This window comes from Salvelinus fontinalis, chromosome 1 (genome assembly GCF_029448725.1).
Source record: "Salvelinus fontinalis isolate EN_2023a chromosome 1, ASM2944872v1, whole genome shotgun sequence".
Classification (NCBI taxonomy): Eukaryota; Metazoa; Chordata; class Actinopteri; order Salmoniformes; family Salmonidae; genus Salvelinus; species Salvelinus fontinalis.
In genome coordinates this window covers 80424976-80447433 of record NC_074665.1, presented here as the reverse complement: position 1 = coordinate 80447433, position 22458 = coordinate 80424976, and the positions used below count along the sequence as shown (strand labels likewise).

Genomic DNA, 22458 nt, shown 5'->3' with positions numbered 1-22458 from the left:
CAAATGAACAACGAAACAGAACAGCAAGTAAGTGAAAGAAATAGGTTTTGATGATGTTTTACTGTGGGCCAAGCCAGAGGTTGAGCGGGGTCTACGTCCCGCACCAGAGCCGCCACCGTGGAGAAATGCCCACCCAGACCCTCCCCTATAGGTTCAGGTTTTGCGGCCGGAGTCCACACCTTTGTGGGGGGGGGGGGGGGGGGGGGGGGGGGGGCACTGTCACGCCCTGACCTTGGAGAGCTTTTTTTGTCTCTATTTTGGTTTGGTCAGGGTGTGCATTCTATGTTAATTTTTCTATGTGTTGTATTTCTTTGGTTTGGCCGGGTATGGTTCTCAATCAGGGACAGCAGTATATCGTTGTCTCTGATTGGGAACCATACTTAGGTAGCATTTTCCCACCTTTGTTTTGTGGGTAGTTATTTTCTGTTTAGTGTTTTTTCTGCACCCGACAGGACAGTTTCGGTTCTCACTTTGTTATTTTGTTCTCGTGTTCAGTGTAAATAAAAATCATGAACACTTATTACCACGCTGTGCTTTGGTCCGATCCTTCTTCATGCAACGATGACCGTTACACACTCAGGGTTTACAGTATCTCTCCTGAAGGGTACTGGGGTGCTGGCGTCGGCATGGGATACAAATAAAACTGTTAACAATCAGCATTACTATCTATAGCAAGTCATTCACTCTCCAGGCCTCCTGTCAGTGATACATACTGTATATTTTCACTTCACAGAGACTCGAGGGAAAATGTAAAAGGATGTTTGAATAAACAAATTCATTCCTCTCTGTAGTTTATTTATCTACTCTCTACTCTCTGATCTGGTTTATACCGGCATGTCCTTTGATGTCTGTGTGTTTTTGAAGTCCAATTTAAAAACGATTTAGTCTATTTAAGTTGGCGCTCATGACTATTACTCTCTGAGTAGGCATCTCTGTCAATGACACACTATAGGCCTACTGTTGTCACTGTTTGTTTGATCAATGGCTGGAGTTATTTCCTGGTGCAGAGGGTCATGGCTAGAAGGGATACTGTGTATGTCAAAGTGACGTCACGCTCTGAACTCAGACTTCGAACAAACCTACCCACCCGATATTGATAGCTAATTAGCTAGTTATGCTGGCTAGCAGGCAACAACTGCCAGGTGTTAATAAAAAAATTGTCGAGAAAGTTATGTTTATATGGATGGGCGAGGGAGAAATAATGTGTAATATTGGTCACCATCTGGATGTCACAGTGACATGCTAAATAGCTATTGTTACTGCCCTCAGGATGCACAACGACATGCTGATGCGAATGACCAGAGCACCAGTGTTATATTGAGTTGCTTGCTGATGGCAGTTGCTTCCCACTGGGCAGCCTTGTATCACTATGTCACCGTCAGTAGCTAACGTGGTCAACTTCAGCAGAGTTGAGGATTTTGAAACTATCGCGCGAGTTTGATATCACTTTGACATAAACTATATCCCTTCTAGCCATGACCGGTGCAGAAGGGTGACTTCACGATAGTGCCCACTGGGCACACTGGTTGAATCAAAAAAAATTACGTCGAACCAATGTGAAATAGACGTCTGTGCCCAGTTTGTTAGAACTTTTATCCCCACAAATTGTAATCTATATGCCATCGATGTGGATCTAATCACAGATCAATGATAACAGTAGATGGTGTTCATGACCATACATAAATGGCTGTCGACCGTAGTGATGCCTACCTGCTAACTCCTATACTACAGACTGTACCTAATACAGTTATATACAGCACATTCAAAAAGTATTCATACCCCTTGACTTTTTAGACATCCATCCACCTGACAGGTGTGGCATATCAAGAAGCTGATAAACAGCATGATCATTACACTGTCTCGACCTTGTGCTATGGACTTTAAAATGCCACTCAAAATGTGCAGTTTTGTCACACAACACAATGCCACAAATGTCTCAAGTTTTGAGGGAGCGTGCAATTGGCATATTGACTGCAGTAATGTCCACCAGAACTGTTGCCAGATAATTGAATGTTAATTTCTCTACCATAAGCCACCTCCAACATCGTTTTAGAGAACATGGCAGTATACCCAACTGGTCTCACAACTGCAGACCACGTATAACTACGCCAGCCCAGGACTTCCACATCCGGCTTCTTCACCTGCGGGATCGTCTGAGACCAGCCAACCGGACAGCTGATCAAACTGAGGAGTATTTCTGTCTGTAATAAAGCCCTTTTGTCAGAAAAAATTCATTCTGATCGGCTTGGCCTGGATCCCCAGTGGGTGGGCATGGCTCGCAAGTGTGTGGGCTGCGCCCCTGCCCAGTCATGTGAAATCAATAGATTAGGGCCTAATGAATTTATTTAAATTGATTGATTTCCTTATATGAACTGTAACTCATTAAATCTTTGAAACTGTTACATGTTGCTTTTATATTTTTGTTCAGTATAGTAAACCTATATACCTAACTCGACCTGTACAGAAACATCCCCATCTGTCATTCCATTAGGAAATAATAATCTATGCTTTCAAGCCATTCCACTAAATCATTATGTAGATGAAGAGTTTTAGAACTAAAGGACATTCCCTTGGAATTAGCAAGGCAAGGTCGTTGTAGCAGGGCTGGGGTCTCACATCATGGTGAACACTATTTCAGCATGAAAGCTTCTCCTTATTACCTTCTCTGTCTTCTGCTGCCACTGGCACCGCAGGGAGGCCTTGGGAAGGACTATCTCTCTCTCTTTCCATCTCTCTCTCTCTCTTTTTATTTTATTTGTCGTGTTCTCTCATACTCTCTTTCTCTAACCCCTTTCTCTCTCCTACTCCTCCCTCTCTCTCTCCTACTAACTGTCTCTCTCCTCCATCCTTCCCCTCCCCTCTCCCCCAATCAGTGATGATGGATGAGCTAATTGATGCAGAATGATCAGGCCATTCATTTCAACCTACAACACTCAGCTCCCTATGTAGGGTTAGTGTTGTGTCATAGTGAAGAGGAAGGGAGGGAGGGAGAGGGGGAGAGTAGGAGACAGAAGGAAAGGGCTAGAGAGGGAGGGAGGGAGGGAGGGAGGGAGGGAGGGACTAAAAAAATGCCGGTTGGTTGACTTTTAGTTACAGTAACACTGTTGAGCTTGGCGAATATTGAACTCATGATGCCAGCTAAACACACAATGTACAATCAAATCACGAACATGACCCACCGGAATAAGTGAGGATTGAGAGAATAACCCTGAGGAAAGGAGAGATAGTGTCTCACACCCTAGGTAAGGTCGCTGTGTCTCTCTCTCTCCTCATTTTAGCATCAGTTTTTATCCAAAGCGACTAACAGTCATGCATACATTTTTTTTATTGGTGATCCTGGGAATAGAACCCACTATCCAGGCATTGCAAGTACCATGATCTACCAAGTGCTCTACAGAGGACCATTCTCAGTATATGTGAGTTGTAATGCTTCTGAGTAAGGTAGGGTACAGAACATGTCTCTCTCTCTTTCTCTTTCTCTCTCTCTCGCTCTCTCTCTCTCTCTCTCTCTCTCTCTCTCTCCCTCTCTCTCTCTCTCTCTGAATCATTCATCCCTGTCCCAACATATCAAGCTGGTGGCCACCATGTCATTAACTAGTCAATGACATCGCTTGATCTCTGGGACTGTGTCTCAAATTGCACCCTATTCCCTATGTAGTGCACTACTTTTGACCAGGGACCTATGGAAATAGGGTAGAGTTTGGGAGACACCCAGTCTGCGGTACAGTGTTGCTATATGAAGAGACTAGGTTGTGTATAGGGAGAAAGCTTTACATACCAGTATCATTATATTCAACTAGATGGTCACTTCCGTCTTGGTTTGTGGCATGAAGAAATTAAATGGGTACATTGTGGATTCACGTTCACACAGAGAGAAAGACAGGCATGTGTGTGCATAAGAGAGAGTTAGAGGGATATAGAGATAGAGGGGGAGAGAAAAGGGAGAGAGGGAGTGATGGTTTGTGTGTGAGTACTTGTTTTCCTACCTTATCAGGACCCTAATGTCCTAACAATTCACCTGAATATCCTGACAAGGTAGGAAAACAATCCCTTTTTTAAAGGTTTTCATGTCCTGGAATGTTTCAAGTACTATTTTAAGTTTAAGAGTTAGGTTTAGGGTTTTGGAGTTAAGGTTAGGGTTATGGAAAATATGATTTTTAATGGTCAAACATTTTGACTCCCCAAAAAGTCCTGAAATGTCACGAAAATAAAGCTGTGTGTGTGTGTGTGTGTGTGTGTGTGTGTGTGTGTGTGTGTGTGTGTGTGTGTGTGTGTGTGTGTGTGTGTGTGTGTGTGTGTGTGTGTGTGTGTGGAGCGAAAGAGAAAGAGAGGGTAAGAGGAAAGGGAAGCAGAGAGAGAGGGAGAGCTAAAGATATGCATATTGCTTACACTAGCTGAGGTCCTCAGGGACAGTGTCAACATGCATCCAGCCTATCAGCTATGTGGTGGTGACACATCAGAGACCCCATAGCGTTCATAATTACTCACTGTTCTCAACTGCTTCATTTACCATGGTTACATTCCAAATGGCACCCTATTCCCTTTATAGTGTACTGCTTTTGACCAAAGCCTAATGGGCCTTATATAGGGAATAGGGTGCCATTTTGGGATGAAACATCTCACTGTCTGGGATTAGTGTTAATCTGATGTACTGTATGTGTACAATTTCAGCTGAGTAACTACCTGCTACTCATGCAAAACACCACTGTTATTTGGTCAAAAACAAAAAGCCTAAACTTGTTGAAGACTGTAAGATATATATATATATATATAGGGATATTTCAGCAAAATAATGTATTCAGATATTTGTTTCCTTAACTCGTAAGCAGTCTATGGACCTCTCTTAACCTCTCTTGGACAGTCTGCGCGTAAACTGAAGAATCTGTCGCAACGGGATGGAATGTGTAGGATAAAGAACAACAGAAGTACCAGTGTTTGTGTTTTTGTCACAGATTATTAGGATGTACCATGATTGGGCGAAGGCGGTGCTTAAACTTTGACTGCTTTGCACGTGTGGTGAAATTAGCATAAGGGTGGGGGGCTTTGGCTGAGGGTGGAGATCGGAACTCCCCATTTCTAACTGGTATGGACCCAGAACTTAATTATGCACCTGACCAAATTACGAAAGATTTAAATTCTGGGTTAAACGAGATTAGACTGCTCTAAGGAGTGCCTGCAATTCACAAAACACTTTGGTTTTGGTAGAAAAGTCCCTGCCAATAAACACTTATGTTCAATACATTTTCTTAAACATCTTCTGCATTGTGTGCTTATTGTTTAACCATTGATATGTTTTAGTGGCCATTTTGCGACCTTAAGGAGCAATATTTTTTCGTAAGAAATTCAAAAAATTTCTAAAGTATTTCTAAAGTATAAATATCCCACACTTTAGATGAAGCCATGCAAAAATACTTAACTAATGATTAGTAAATCATTATGAATCATTATTAATATGAATCATTATTCATTATTACATACTATAAAATATGTGAATGTTTATAAATGTGTGAATAGCTAGGTAACTAACATTTACAAATGTGGGAATAATGATGACAGGGTGTCTGCAGGTCCTTAAAAAGTTTGAATTTTAAATACATTTTTTATGATTGAAAGGCCTTAATAAGTCTTAAAATGTCTTAAATTCAGTTTTCAAAGGTCTTACAAAATGTGAAGGAGATCGTATCGTTATATTGTGTTGCTGCTTAATATATATGTTTTAACATCAAACAGCTAATACTCTAGGTGCACTTCCACATTGTTAGAGAGGGCCATGTCTAGATGGGATACAGCTTTTGTCAAATTGACATCAAAAGTCGTTTTTTCAGCATTTTAGCTAACCCTAAACGTGTCCTAACCTTAACATAATTATCCTAACCTGCTACATCAGTTCTCCTAACCTGCTACATTAGTTCTCCTAACCTGTTACATTAGTTATCCTAACCTGCTCCCTAAAGTTCATTTTGACAAAAGCTGTAGCTCATCCAGACAAAACCATTAAAGAGCTATCCAACCACCTGCTCCTCTGTGTGTGCATGTCATGTGCTTGTGCCAGTGTGAGTTGGGCCGTTGCCAGAGGAGAAAGAACAGAGAGCAAGTAGTAGTCTATACAATTTGATAGACAACAACACTAAATAGAGCTGAGACCACACACCAAAAATCTGGTGAGCTAGGTAAGGTCCAGTATAATAGTGATAGATCATCCTGCCAGCTGTGAACCTGAGCCTCCACTCACAGCACCCAGTCTGGTCTGGACAGGTCTAAGATAAGAGGATCCATTTATAAGATGAGCAAGAGCACACCCATGGATCCATGCTTACATCTCACACACACACACACATACACACACACACACACACACACACACACACACACACACACACACACACACACACACACACACACACACACACACACAGTCATGGCAGGACTTCACACGACTTCACATGCTAGATGATAGGAGGACAGGGTAAGCAAGAGAGAGAGAGAGAGAGGTGAGAGAGGCAGAGAGAGAGAGAGAGAGAATGAGAGTAAAGAAATCAGGTTTACATAGCAGCCACCTCAGAATGATAAAGAGAGTGCCAGATAAAGCCAGTGTATAGGCCACACACAGATAAACGAGAGAAGATAGAGAGCTTTGTTTTTAGAAAACATTATTCTAGAGGCAGAGCCAGTCAGATAACCTAGATTCCTCACCACTCAAACAGGTTTCTACTACCACCTCAGCCTTCAACAATAGATCCTGGACCAGAGATGGTAGGAAGAAGAAGAAGAAGAATTAGTCCACACGACTCCTCCAGCCTTTAACATACTGTAGTAGTCAGGAGTCAGACAAAAACAAAGTGTTCCGACGCATATTGTACACTAGGCACAGAACCAACTGTCTTATTGTCATATTTTAGCAAGGTTAATTGGCCTAGATTGTGTCAGTTGATTGGTTTATTTATGAGGAGTAACATCAGGGGAAGGCAATTAGTGAAGACAACAGTATGTAGCCTTTAGGCCTCCTGACTCAAGCTATTAAAGAAACCTCACATGAATTTCACATGAGATCTCATAGGAAGTTAATGTGAAACAGGTAAAAGTAACCGGTGAAAACATGATCTCGTGAAATAAATGTGACAACATGAGGATGCAACATTTCACCATGTGATACCATGACACTACACATGACAACATGTGCTACCATGACACTACACATGACAACATGTGCTACTGTCATGTTTTGTCTTTGATCTTCATGTCTTGTCCTTGTGCTTCCCTCTGCTGGTTTTATTAGGTTCTTTCCCTCTTTCTATTCCTCTCTCTCCTCCTCCCTCTCTCCCTCCCCCGCTCTCTCTCTCTATCGTTCCGTTCCTGCTCCCAGCTGTTTCTCTTTCTCCTAACGACCTCATTTACTCTTTCACACCTGTCCCCTATTTTGCCCTCTGATTTGAGTCCCTATTTCTCCCTCTGTTTTCTGCTTCTGTCTTTGTCGGATTCTTGTTTGATGTTTGCTGTTCTGTGTCCTTGTTCCGCCCTATCGTGTTTTTGCCTTCATCAGATGCTGCGTGTGAGCAGGTGTCTAGTGGTCGCGTCTCCAGTCGTTCATCTCTACTGACGAGAGGATTTCAGTTTTCCTGTTTTGTTTTTACCTTAGATATATCAGGAGTATCGTTTTTGTCTAAGACTGGAATAAAGACTCTGTTTCTATTTCGTCGCTTTTGGGTCCTCCTTCATCAGCATAACAGCTACCATGACACTACACATGACAACATGTGATACCATGACACTACACATGACAACATGTGCTACCATGACACTACACATGACAACATGTGATACCATGACACTACACATGACAACATGTGATACCATGACACTACACATGACAACATGTGATACCATGACACTACACATGACAACATGTGATACCATGACACTACACATGACACCATGTGATACCATGACACTACACATGACAACATGTGCTACCATGACACTACACATGACAACATGTGCTACCATGACACTACACGTGACAAAATGTGATACCATGACACTACACATGACAAAATGTGATACCATGACACTACACATGACAACATGTGCTACCATGACACTACACATGACAACATGTGATACCATGACACTACACATGACAACATGTCATACCATGACACTACACATGACAACATGTGATACCATGACACTACACATGACAACATGTGATACCATGACACTACACATGACACCATGTGATACCATGACACTACACATGACAACATGTGATACCATGACACTACACATGACAACATGTGATACCATGACACTACACATGACAACATGTGATACCATGACACTACACATGACAACATGTGATACCATGACACTACACATGACACCATGTGATACCATGACACTACACATGACAACATGTGCTACCATGACACTACACATGACAAAATGTGATACCATGACACTACACATGACAACATGTGATACCATGACACTACACATGACAACATGTGCTACCATGACACTACACATGACAAAATGTGATACCATGACACTACACATGACAACATGTGCTACCATGACACTACACATAACAACATGTGATACCATGACACTACACATGACAACATGTGATACCATGACACTACACATGACAACATGTGCTACCATGACACTACACATGACAACATGTGATACCATGACACTACACATGACACCATGTGATACCATGACACTACACATGACAACATGTGACACCATGACACTACACATGACAACATGTGATACCATGACACTACACATGACAACATGTGCTACCATGACACTACACATGACAAAATGTGATACCATGACACTACACATGACAGCATGTGATACCATGACACTACACATGACAACATGTGCTACCATGACACTACACATGACAACATGTGATACCATGACACTACACATGACAACATGTGATACCATGACACTACACATGACAACATGTGATACCATGACACTACACATGACACCATGTGATACCATGACACTACACATGACAACATGTGATACCATGACACTACACATGACAACATGTGATACCATGGCACTACACATGACAACATGTGATACCATGACACTACACATGACAACATGACACTACACATGACAACATGTGATACCATGACACTAAACATGACAACATGTGATACCATGACACTACACATGACAACATGTGATACCATGACACTACACATGACAACATGTGATACCATGACACTACACATGACAACATGTGATACCATGACACTACACATGACAACATGTGATACCATGACACTACACATGACAACATGTGATACCATGACACTACACATGACACCATGTGATACCATGACACTACACATGACAACATGTGATACCATGACACTACACATGACAAAATGTGATACCATGACACTGCACATGACAACATGTGATACCATGACACTACACATGACAACATGTGATACCATGACACTACACATGACAACATGTGAATGTTATCCACATGTGAGAGTTGGCTTTTTTACATGAAATGTTTTCATGGTATGGGGTTTTAAGGTAAGTGGTACACTGTTCAGTTAAAATTGTGTACACATCCTTAATCAATATGATTACATTTGACATGATTACTTAGCGCTGACTTCTCAATATGATGCCACCTGAGATTTGAAGTCACAACCTCTACATTTAGGGTACGCCAAGCTTTCTGCTGCCCACAAAGTGTGTGGCATTGGGTGAAGTCCCCTACACAATCATTACCTACAATACATCTCCAAGCCTAGCAAAAGAGTGCAATCTGCACTGCTATTTAGGTATCAGTTATTCTGACTATTCTCTCATCATTGATTTAATTTACTTATTTAAGCAGTTTGAGGGTTTTCTGTATAGTTGTCTAAATAATGTTTTGGGAGGATATATTATTCTGTTTTAATGATACTCCTGAATCACTATGATAAATATAATAGTTTTTCTTCAGTGTATTTTTAACAAAGCTGAGATTTACTTTGAAGTCCAAAGTGTTGTGAATACAGGTGAAATCTGTTATTGACACAGACATGGTGGCATATCATGAAGATCGAAATGCCTTCAACCAAGAAGTCGTGGGTTCAAATCCCAGGTGAGGACATGTTGAATAATAATTATGGTATAAATAAATATACACAATGTAGTCAAATATGTACTGTAAGTTAAAAACCCTGCGTAAAGCTCCGGGGACATCCTTACAACTCATTTTTGTTTGCAGGGCATCACCTGTGAAATATCATGTGAAAAATAGCCACGTGAAACTTGTTTCAAAACCAACATTTCACATGTAAAATAAAATGTTACACATGCAAAATGTGTTTTTTCTGAAAGGGAAGACTAGGGCCCTGTAAAATTCGTAAAATGTTCTGCCGGATTCCGTTTTTCCCATATTGCATTTTCTCCGTTTAGTTTTTCCAGGTTTTTGTTGTAATTTTTTCCCCAGGTTTTCACCAAAAACATTACACTTTATTATAAAGAAATTACATAATTGGATGTTCTAAGTCCACAACAATTCTTAAACCACATCAGGAGATCACTTTTGAGGTCTGGATCAAATTTAACAAATGTAGAATTTTGGGGGTGTAGTTACCCTTTAATTCAACTGAGCACAAGCCAGGGACCGTTGTTTGGTTAGCGATGTTTCTGTAGCGCTCATGTGATTGCAGAGTTTGCAAAACAAATTGTCACTGGATTAATTCAAGTAATCATGGTATCATTTTGCCAGGTAGGGATAGGCTACTTTGTAATTACTGTAACATTTAATTGAGAAAGTTTTGGGGAACTTTCAATCTACCAGAAGACAGTTGTCATTACATTAGCATCATCGCTAACGGCTAGACAGTTGTCATTACATTAGCCATCATCGCTAAACGCGCACACACAGACAGGGGCATTCCTGTGTTGTTGCATCTTTGTCACGGCTGTCGTAAGAACGGGACCAAGGTGCAGCGGATGTTGAGTTCCACATATTTAATTCAAAGAGAAACTTAACAAAACAAAATATATCAATAAACGAACAACTAAACGTGACTACGTGGTGCACATGCACAAACACAAAACAATATCCCACAAACACAGGTGGGAGAAATACTTAAATATGATCCCCAATTAGAGACAACGATTACCAGCTGCCTCTAATTGGGAATCATACAAAACACCAACGTAGAAAATATAAACTAGAACACAACATAGAAATGATAAACTAGAATACCCCCTAGTCACGCCCTGACCTACTACACCATAGAGAAACAAGGGCTCTCAAATGTCAGGGCGTAACAATCTTCAGAAAGTTGAAAGAAAATACAAATCACTGATGCATTTTCTTCATGTCGTATGATATCTTTGGGCAATTTAATGCATTTTCTTCATGTCGTATGATATCTTTGGGCAATTTAATGCATTTTCTTCATGTCGTATGATATCTTTGGGCAATTTAATGCATTTTCTAATACATTTTGTACATTTCCTTCTCAGTTCAACCCATTTTTTAATATTGTTGAATTACGTTTTAATGTCTTGTGTCACAAATCTCATTCAAGTCATGGAGCCAATATTAGCTTGTTTTGTGCATCATTTCCAAATCATCAAAAGTATCTACAATTGATTATAGATGATTTGAACATGATGTGCAATTTTTTTAAATATTTCCAATATTTCCATTCCATGACTTGAATGGGATTTGTGCCACAAATGCTAAATGGGATTTGTATCACAAATGCATTTGGAAACAGTGCCAGGGAAACTTAACCAAAGCAGCGATTGCAACATACATTGGTTATGTAAAACATAATTGAGAGGTGAAGAGGAGCAGAGAGATGCAAATCAAGAAGCCAAAGTTTAGTGTTACATTAGACATCATTGAGAAGTGCTTGAGTGAGTCCACTTTGGTTACGGAGATACATTTTTCTGACCTCTGATCCCAATCACTCGCACGCATGCAAATGCACACAGGCACACACATGCGCACACACATTAACCTTGATTAACGTGTTGCTAAAGGTCTCTCTCTGTCACTAGCTAAAGATCTGGAGAACTGCACACTGAAGCGATGCAATATGGTTGCCGAGGGCCGAGGTCTAACCATGTATCAGATAAGATGAGAGACACTTGGGACAGAGCGTGATTAGACGTGGGTAGGGTTTGAGCTCAGCAATGTTATATAGCAAGAACTAACTGTCTGTCTAACTAACTAACTAATTGTCTCCTGAGATGGGATAAATAAATAACCAGGATATATCATATAAGAGTGTAGAGAGAGAGAGAGAGAGAGAGATGTCTGCAAACAGCCAAACACAGATGGATAAACAGTCAGATAACAGATAAGACATGAAGCTGAAGAAATGACCTTGTTTTCATCTTCGTACGACTGCTAGATACCATAGATTCCCCCCTTCAACCCACAGATCAGAATTCCACACCTAATTAGGATGACACTTCAAGCCCAACTCCCCCCGCCCAATATACCAAGGAACCATTATTTCAATCATGTCAGGGTAAGTACCACATTTCCAGAAGAGGAACCCCTGGGTTTGTGTTAGGCTACCCCGCTCCACTAGGCTCCTCCCTTTCACCTCCCCTCCCCATGCCCCATTCCACTGGACTCCCCTCCCTTCACCCCTCCCTTCACCCTTCCCCTCCCGTCTCCCCCTAGCCACGGTCGGCCGCCTCAGATATCCTCAGCTGCTTTGATAATAACAGGCCTGGACAGGCCAGTAAAGTAATGACCACCACGTCTGGCCATGACACGGCACAGTCAGTCTGCATGGTTACCGCACCCCGTGTAATGCTTCGCTCTGATGTGTTGGCACTAATGCATTCAGTCCCATTTAACGGAAGCACTCAGAGAGAAACAGACACTACAGTCCACGGTATACTAATGGATAAATAAATATCTAGGTCTATTAGACAGACATGTCTATGGTATAGGACTAATGATAGGATGACTTTGTTTTATTACGATGGGGAGATGAGGAGTGTGTGAGCGTGGGCGTGAGCGTGGGCGTGAGCGTGAGCGTCAGTGTGAACAGCATGGGCAGCGCCATGAAAATTCTCCCCAAAATAAGGAGGACAAACACTCACCTCCACCACCTCCCAGAAGACTGGAGTTAGCTGTGAAAGAGATGAAAAAGACAACATAAGTTCTCATGTTTAAAGATTGTTCAAACAGATGTGGATCGTTAAGATTCAGCTCAGTCAGCACTTCTTCTTTTGGCAACATGACAAAAGTCAGCGATATTCAGATCCATGCAGATCAAACAAACGCTATCACACCAAACTGTTAGGACACTTTAATCAGCCAACAGCTTTACAACAGAGGAGTTTCTAGTACTATCGGAGTTCTGAGTGAATATAAAACACCTTTACACACACACACACACAATCAGAGTCCTGTTGGGGGCCTGCTGATGTTCTGAGAAAAAAAAAGGCCACCAGCTCTGTGAAGGCTCTGTGATAACAGCGTGTTAGATGTAAGACATAAGTGCTGAACAGCAGTGAGTTTGAGCAGCGACCAGCCAGTTGCTGTACTAGGAGAGGAGAGGAGGAACCCTTTGATGGTAGTATCCTATACATGTCTGAGAGAGAGGGAGGGCGAGAGAGAGAGAGAGAGAGAGAGAGAGAGAGAGAGAGAGAGAGAGAGAGAGAGAGAGAGAGAGAGAGAGATAGAGAGAGAGAGAGAGAGAGAGAGAGAGAGAGAGAAAGAGAGAGAGAGAGAGAGAGAGAGAGAGAGAGAGAGAGAGAGAGAGAGAGAGAGAGAGAGAGAGCAGATAAGAGGTCTAAAAACCTCCAGTTTAAATAGCCATGTGTAGTTCTATTCTGAAACAGCGTTACAGTTAGACTCATAAACACTCATTAAATACTCTGTCCTGTGTTGTTAGTGACTCACGCAGCCTCCTCTTCTCATTGGAGAATATATCATTAAAACTTAACACAACATTTAGTTTTACGTGTTGTCAGTTATACACATCCTTCTGAGTCCCTATGTCCTATATAGTGCACTACTTTTGACCAGGACCCATAGGAGATGGCTGCATCCAAAATGGAACCCTATTCCCTATATAGTGTAGTGCACTGCTAGGGTCCTATCCTCTCTCTACACTGGAGGGAGAGATTAGTGTGGATTAAAGTTATGTCAGTTCATTTGACTGTTACTGAAAGGGAAAGTAGGTAGAGCTGCGTTTGAAGTGTGGTTCATGCAGCGGGCAGAGAGGACTCATCAAACTGTTACAAATTATATCTTCCACAACAGCAATCATATTCACATTATCCAACCACTGCATACACACTAACAGGGTTGGGTAGGTTACTTCCTAAATGTAATCTGTTATGATTACTAGTGTCCATAGTTGTAATCAGTAATGTAACTTTTGGATTACTTTCCATTAGAAGAAGACAAAAATGTATATTACCAATTGAACAACATCTATTTGTCACGTTCCTGACCTGTTTTCTGTTGTTTTGTATGTGTGTAGTCGGTCAGGGCGTGAGTTGGGGTGGGCATTCTATGTTATGTGTATCTATGTTGGTTAATGGGTTACCTGATATGGTTCTCAATTAGAGGCAGGTGGTTTACGTTTCCTCTGATTGAGAGCCATATTAAGGTAGGTTGTTTCACATTGTTTGTTGTGGGTGGTTGTCTCCTGTGTTTGTATGTTGGTACCACATGGGACTGTATCGTTCGTTCGTTTGTTTTGTAGTCTGTACCTGTTCGTGCGTTCTTCGTTGTATGTAAGTTCTCATGTCCAGGTCTGTCTACGTCGTTTTGTTATTTTGTTAATTATCAAGTGTAGTTCGTTTTTTCGTCTTGTTTAATAAATTAAATCATTATGTCATCATACCTCGCTACACATTGGTCTTCCGATCCCTCTCTCCTCTCCTCGTCCGAGGAGGAGGAAGAGCTAGAGTTTCGTTACACTATTGCAGGATAAATCAATGTTAAAGTTTACATAGCTGGCCATAAATGGATGTTGCATTTTACTTTATGGGTTATGTAGGCTTCTAACCCATTGCTTTCTACTTCAATACAGATAATACAATTATTATATATTTAAATTAAAAACCAAAGTCTGTCAGATTTCCAGTCTTTCCAAATAATTTAATACCCCATGGTCTATAAGAATATTACTTAAAAATATGGAAATATAGATGAATCTAATTGATTTACCTGAGCTTAACCCAAAACTAAGGATTTATTAGTCTACTCTGGTATTTATTATGTTGTCATGGAGGACTGATTGGGCTTATTGCTTCCAGTTGAAGAATAAATGCTGCTCTCATGAAATTGAATGCTTCGAGCCTTTGCTTACTGAAAACTGCTATTTACATGGGCTACACCGCTCCACTAGGCCTCTCCCTTTCACCTCCCCTTCCCATACCACTGGACTCCCCTCCATTCACCCTCACCTCCCCTTCCCATACCCCATTCCACTGTACTCCCCTCCATTCACCCTCCCCTCCCTGTCTCCCTCTAGCCACGGTCGCCAATATTCAAACCTGTGAGTGAGTGTAATTCCAGCTGATCTAATCTGTTGTGGTATGCTATTACATGTTACATATGACAATACCCAGTGATGGTGTCTTGTAAAAGACTCACGTATGGCCTTGTATCATTTGAGCAGATGACTAAATCAGTAGTTCTCAATTTTCCCAACTAAATCAGTAGTTCTCAATTTTCTCCTCAGGGAGCCCCAGCTGTTGCATGACTAGCACACCTGATTCAATTTGTCAATTAACACAACAATAACAATTAAGGAATTTGGTTTTGTATGGGTTCTATAGAATCTTATAATCAGTAGTGACTTGAGGAACCCTGGAGATCCTGAAGGAAACCATTGCCAGTCAATGGTTCATAATTGCACCTTTGGTTAGTTGAGGGGTTCTTGGAGGAACCCTTAATGGTTCAATCTAGCGACGGGTTCCTGGAGGAATACTAAAGTGGAGGCGTGGCTTAGTAGGGGTGTGGCTTTAAGATAGATTTACTTTGGCCACCAGTTAAGAGTAAATGTCATTCCTGTTCATCTGTTCTGTTGTATTGTCATCACATGTGCATCCAAGATGGCGTAGCAGTCAGACATCTTTGTCTTTGTCTTGTCCTGTCTCGTGTATATATCTTTTTATATATTTTTTCTTCGCATATATTTTTTTATATTTTCCTTCACCTCAACTTCAACAAACTCTCCTGCAATCCGCCCCATACCCAATGTGGTATGGATCTGCTATTGTTTTTTACTGTAAACCGGAACCACCAACATAAGCTAGCCAGCTAAGTAGCTACTAGTCAGCTAGCCACTGCTAGCGGCCATCAGCTAACCTTTAGCCCGGGCAACTCTTGCCAGTCTGCACAGCGCGATTCAAACCAGAGCATATCGGGCTTATTTTTCTACATATCTCCGGATTGCTACCGCAAGCTCTGAACCTTTTCACCTGGATCATCGCTGCTATCCGAGTGGCCACTCCTGGCTAACGTCACTGTCCCGAAGCAAGCACCAATTAGCCTGGAGCTAGCATATGCTAGGCCCATCTCCCGGCTAGCTGAAGAGGTCCATCAGCCACTCCTTGGGCTACAATACCTATTTTGCCAATTGGCCTGGACCCCTTTAACTGCCGATACGGAGCCCCGCCGATCCATCACAACTGGACAACCGATGTAATCTGCCCGAGGTTTTTTTTCAACAGGCTTGTCTGTCGTTACGTCCCCTGAATGCCCATCTGCTAGCCTGCTAGCCGCGGCCTGCTAGCTGTCTAGAGCATATCGTACTGTTAGCTGAAGAGGCCCATCTGCAAATTTCTTGGGCCATTATACCTATTTTGCCAATTGGCCTGGACCCTTTTACTACACGTGATCTATCATGATTGATCTGCCGACGTAACTGCACGAGGGGGCTACAACAGACTTCTTCCGTTGCGACGTCCCTCTAAGGCCCTGAATCGCTGTGTCTCCAGCCCGCCTAGCTACTCACTGGACCCCTATGATCACTCGGCTATGCATGCCTCTCCCTAATGTCAATATGCCTTGTCCATTGCTGTTTTGGTTAACGATTGTCTTATTTCACTGTAGAGCTTCTAGCCCTGCTCAATATGCCTTAGCTAACCCTTTAGTTCCACCTCCCACACATGCGGTGACCTCACCTGGTTTAAATGATGTTTCTAGAGACAATATCTCTCTCATCATCACTCAATGCCTAGGTTTACCGCCACTGTAGTTACATCCTAACATACCTTTTTGTCTGTACATTATGCCTTGAATCTATTCTAAAGTGCCCAGACACCTGTTCCTTTTACTCTCTGTTCCAAAGTACTAGACAACTAGGTCTTATAGCCTTTAGCCGAACCCTTATCCTACTCCTCATCTGTTCTTCTGGTGATGTAGAGGTTAATCCAGGCCCTGCAGTGCCTAGCTCCACTCCCATTCCCCAGGCGCTCTCATTTGTTGACTTCTGTAACAATAAAAGCCTTGTTTTCATGCATGTTAACATTAGAAGCCTCCTCCCTAAGTTTGTTTTATTCATTGCTTGAGCACACTCTGCCAACCCGGATGTCCTAGCCGTGTCTGAATCCTGGCTTAGGAAGACCACCAAAACCCCTGAAATTTCCATCTCTAACTATAACATTTTCCGACAAGATAGAACTGCCGAAGGAGGAGGAGATGCAATCTACTGCAGAGATAGCCTGCAGACTTCTGGCTTCCTATCCAGGTCTGTGTCCAAACAATTTGAGCTTCTACTTATAAAAGTCCACCTTTCCAGAAATAAGTCTGTCACCGTTGCCGCTTGCTATAGACCACCTTCTGCCCCCAGCTGTGCCCTGGACACCATATGTGAATTGATTGCCCCCCATCTATCTTCAGAGCTCGTGCTGCTAGGTGACCTAAACTGGGACATGCTTAACACCCCGGCCATCCTACAATCTAAGCTTGATGCCCTCAATCTCACACAAATGATCAATAAACCTACCAGGTACAACCCAAATCTGTAAACACGGGTACCCTCATAGATATCATCCTAACCAACCTGCCCTCCAAATACACCTCTGCTGTCTTCAACCAGGATCTCAGCGATCACTGCCTCATTGCCTGCGTCCGTAATGGGTCTGCGGTCAAACGACCACCCCTCATCACTGTCAAACTCTCACTAAAACACTTCAGCGAGCAGGCCTTTCTAATCGACCTGGCCCGGGTATCCTGGAAGGACATTGACCTCATTCCGTCAGTAGAGGATGCCTGGTTATTCTTTAAAAGTGCTTTCCTCACCATCTTAAATAAGCATGCCCCGTTCAAAAAATGTAGAAGCAGGAACAGATATTGCCATTGGTTCACTCCAGACCTGACTGCCCTTGACCAGCACAAATACATCCTGTGGTAGACTGCATTAGCATCGAATAACCCCGCGATATGCAACTTTTCAGGGAAGTCAGGAACCAATATCCACAGGCAGTTAGGAAAGCAAAGGCTAGTTTTCAAACAGAAATTTGCATCCTGTAGCACAAACTTCAAAAAGTTCTGGGACACTGTAAAGTCCATGGAGAATAAGACACCTCCTCCCAGCTGCCCACCGCACTGAGGCTAGGAAACACTGTCACCACCGATAAATCCACGATAATTGAGAATTTCAATAAGCATTTCTCTACGGCTGGCCATGCTTTCCACTTGGCTACCCCTACCCCGGTCAACAGACCTGCACCGCCCACAGCAACTTGCCCAAGCCTCCACCATTTCTCCTTCACCCAAATCCAGATAGCTGATGTTCTGAAAGAGCGGCAAAATCTGGACCTGTACAAATCAGCCAGGCTAGACAATCTGGACCCTCTCTTTCTAAAATGATCCGCCAAAATTGTTGCAACCCCTAACCCCTTAACAAACAGATCACCGACCATTTCAAATCCCACTGTACCTTCGCCGCTGTGCAATCTAGATTCCGAGCTGGTCATGGGTGCACCTCAGCCACACTCAAGGTCCTAAATGATATCATAACCGCCATCAATAAAAGACAATATTGTCCAGCCGTATTCATCGACCTGGACAAGGCTTTCGACTCTGTCAATCATTGCATTCTTATCGGCAGACTCAACAGCCTTGGCTTCTCAAATGACTGCCTCGCCTGGTTCACCAACTACTTCTCTGACAGAGTTCTGTGTGTCAAATCAGACGGCCTGTTGTCCGGACCTCTGGCAGTCTCTATGGGGGTGCCACAGGGTTCAATTCTCGGGCCGACTCTCTTCTCTGTATACATCAATGATGTCACTCTTGCTGCTGGTGATTCTCTGATCCACCTCTACGCAGACGACACCATTCTGTATACATCTGGTACTTCTTTGGACACTGTGTTAACAAACCTCCAAACGAGCTTCAATGCCATACAACTCTCCTTCCGTGGCCTCCAACTGCTCTTAAATGCAAGTAAAACTAAATGCATGCTCTTCAACCGATCGCTGCACGCACCTGCCCGCACGACCTGCATCACTACTCTGGACGGTTCTGACTTAGAATATGTGGACAACTACAAATACCTAGGTGTCTGGTTAGACTGTAAACTCAGACTCACATTAAGCATCTCCCATCCAAAATTAAATCTAGAATTGGCTTCCTATTTCACAACAAAGCATCCTTCACTCATGCTGCCAAACACCCTCGTAAAACTGACTATCCTACAGATCCTTGACTTCGGCGATGTCATTTACAAAATAGCCTCCAACACTCTCCTCAGCAAATTGGATGCAGTCTATCACAGTGCCATCCGTTTTGTCACCAAAGCCCCATATACTACCCACCACTGCGACCTGTATGCTCTCATTGGCTGGCCCTCGCTACATATTTGTTGCCAAACCCACTGGCTCCAGGTCATCTATTAGTCTTTGCTAGGTAAAGCCCCGCCTTATCTCAGCTCACTGGTCACCATAGCAGCACCCACCCGTAACACGCGCTCCAGCAGGTAAATTTCACTGGTCACCCCCAAAGCCAATTCCTCCTATGGCAGCCTTTCCTTCCAGTTCTCTGCTGCCAATGACTGAATCAAACTGCAAAAATCACTAAAGCTGGAGACTCATATTTCCCTCACTAACTTTAAGCACCAGCTGTCAGAGCAGCTCACAGATCACTGCACCTGTACATAGCCCATCTGTAAATAGCCCATCCAACTACCTCATCCCCATACTGTTATTTATTTATTTTGCTCCTTTGCACCCCAGTATCTCTACTTGCACATTCATCTTCTGCACATCTATCACTCCAGTGTTTAATTGCTATATTGTAATTATTTCGGCACTATGGCCTATTTAGTGCCTTACCACATTAATCCTACCTCAATTGCACACACTATATATAGACTTTTTGTATTGTATTATTTACTGTATGTTTGTTTATCCCATGTGTAACTCTGTGTTGTTGTTTGTGTCGCACTGCTTTGCTTTATCTTGGCCAGGCTGCAGTTGTAAATGAGAACTTGTTCTCAACTAGCCTACCTGGTTAAATAAAGGTGAAATTTAAAACAAATAAATAAAATAAAAAACAAGTTAAGGTTGAAATCTGACAGTTTTGTAGCTTCAATGAGGCTAACATAGGTGTATGAGTTCCTGGAGAGCCTATGCAAATCCCAAAGTTGGAATAGTTACCAGTTTATTACCATATGTGATCAGCAATGTTTAGATTGTATTAGAGTATGTAGCATAACTAGTCAAGGAATATTTTAATATGCAGTGAACAAACTTAACATGATAAACAGAAATAACATTTACGCTACCGGGTGACCAAAAATAACTATCTGAAAGCCACATTTCCAATCTGATAGGCTGCCACCTCTAGAATATATTATTAAAAAGTATACAAATTGAGCCCCTCCCATCACAAAAAGGTTCTGGTTTGAACCTTTACACAGGGGTTCCTCGAGGAACATTTTTGAACTAAAAACTAGAGGCCCCTCAAATTCAAATACGGACCCCAAAGCCAGTTCCACTGCTTTTCATTAACTTTTCCACTCTAAACCGATTTAGACCTGGGAACAGAAAAACAGCTGTACTTCAGACCTCCAGGGTTTGAATACCCCTGCTGTAAGCTAACACACTGCTAGACTATCACTATACTACACTGTCTGACTCAAATCTGACTAATGCTCCAATACCAATCATAGAACAATGATCATAGAACACAAAGCTATTCTGCATACTGTAGATGAATTTACTTATACATAAAAATAGACCATATGCATAGAACAAGCAACCGCTCCGTAACGTGTTGGATCAGAAACATCCCATTGGTCTAATGTGGCAATATTTAAATTATTTCTCTAGTTGTTTCTCTCCTGGCCGTGAAAATGCTGAAAGTTGCTTTTAGAGGCTACACTGCTTCCACACCTTTCCACACACACACACACACACACACACACACACACACACACACACACACACACACACACACACACACACACACACACACACACACACACACACACACACACACACACACACACACACACACACACACACACACACACACACATATAACCTTCCACACCTTTCCCCGACAACATTAGTAGCTCTCCTCATTGTTCTGAGTGCTGGGCGTGATGCATTGGTTGTGTCCCAAAAGGCTCCCTATTCCCTATAGAGTGCACTACTTTTTACCAGGGCCCATAGTGCACTATGCAAGGAATAGGGTACCATTTGGGATGCAGCCAGTGTGTGTGGGCGCAGGGACAAAGAAACCTCTCCAGCAAAAGAAAGAATTTCACAGAGCGGAGCGCTTTGCTTTTGTTGTTCTATGCTCACACACTAAACATAGCACAAGAGATGTGAAGAGGTGGTTGTGAGTGTGTGTCTGTGTGTGTGTGTGTGTGTGTGTGTGTGTGTGTGTGTGTGTGTGTGCGTGCGTGCGTCTGTTTGTGTGCGTCTGTCTGTCTGTCTGTATGTCTGTCTGTCTGTCTGTCTGTCTGTCTGTCTGTCTGTCTGTCTGTGTGTGTGTCTGTCTGTGTGTGTGTGTGTGTGTGTGCGTGCGTGCGTGTGTGTGTGTGAGACGATCCGCTTGCATGCTTTGCAACAGAAACCCTCTTCTAGGTCATTCTGTGTTGACAGAGGTGTTTGTGTTTCTTTTAATCTCAGTTTATACAGTTCCACAGCTGTCTGCTGTGAACTCTAAATAAAGTCACCACAGAAATATACCCTACAACTTCGGACTGTCTTAGTTTACAGTAAATGCACATATCGGCCTTAGAATCTTCCATAGTTTCTATAGGAAGAGGTCTATCTACATGAAATAAAGTCAAGAATCATCCTAGTGCTATGTAGTGTGTAGCTACAGGCACCAGCTAACAGATCAGGCTCCTATGCAATGTTTCCTCTAAACCGTGCACGGGCGCGCAGCTCCCCCGGGACTGCCGCACAGAAGAAATATCAGCCTGCTCAGAGAAGCACAAGATTGAACTT

General features: G+C 42.5%; 1 protein-coding gene across 1 annotated transcript in view; it reads right to left on the bottom strand.

The window, feature by feature from the left end:
- The window catches only part of LOC129862734 (ADP-ribose glycohydrolase MACROD2-like), a 917737-nt gene that overhangs the window by 591229 nt on the left and 304050 nt on the right, over positions 1 to 22458 (bottom strand). The window contains exon 4 of the mRNA XM_055934653.1: positions 13129 to 13158. Within this exon, the coding sequence (XP_055790628.1) occupies positions 13129 to 13158 (30 nt within the window). The remainder of the gene's footprint in view (positions 1 to 13128; positions 13159 to 22458) is intronic.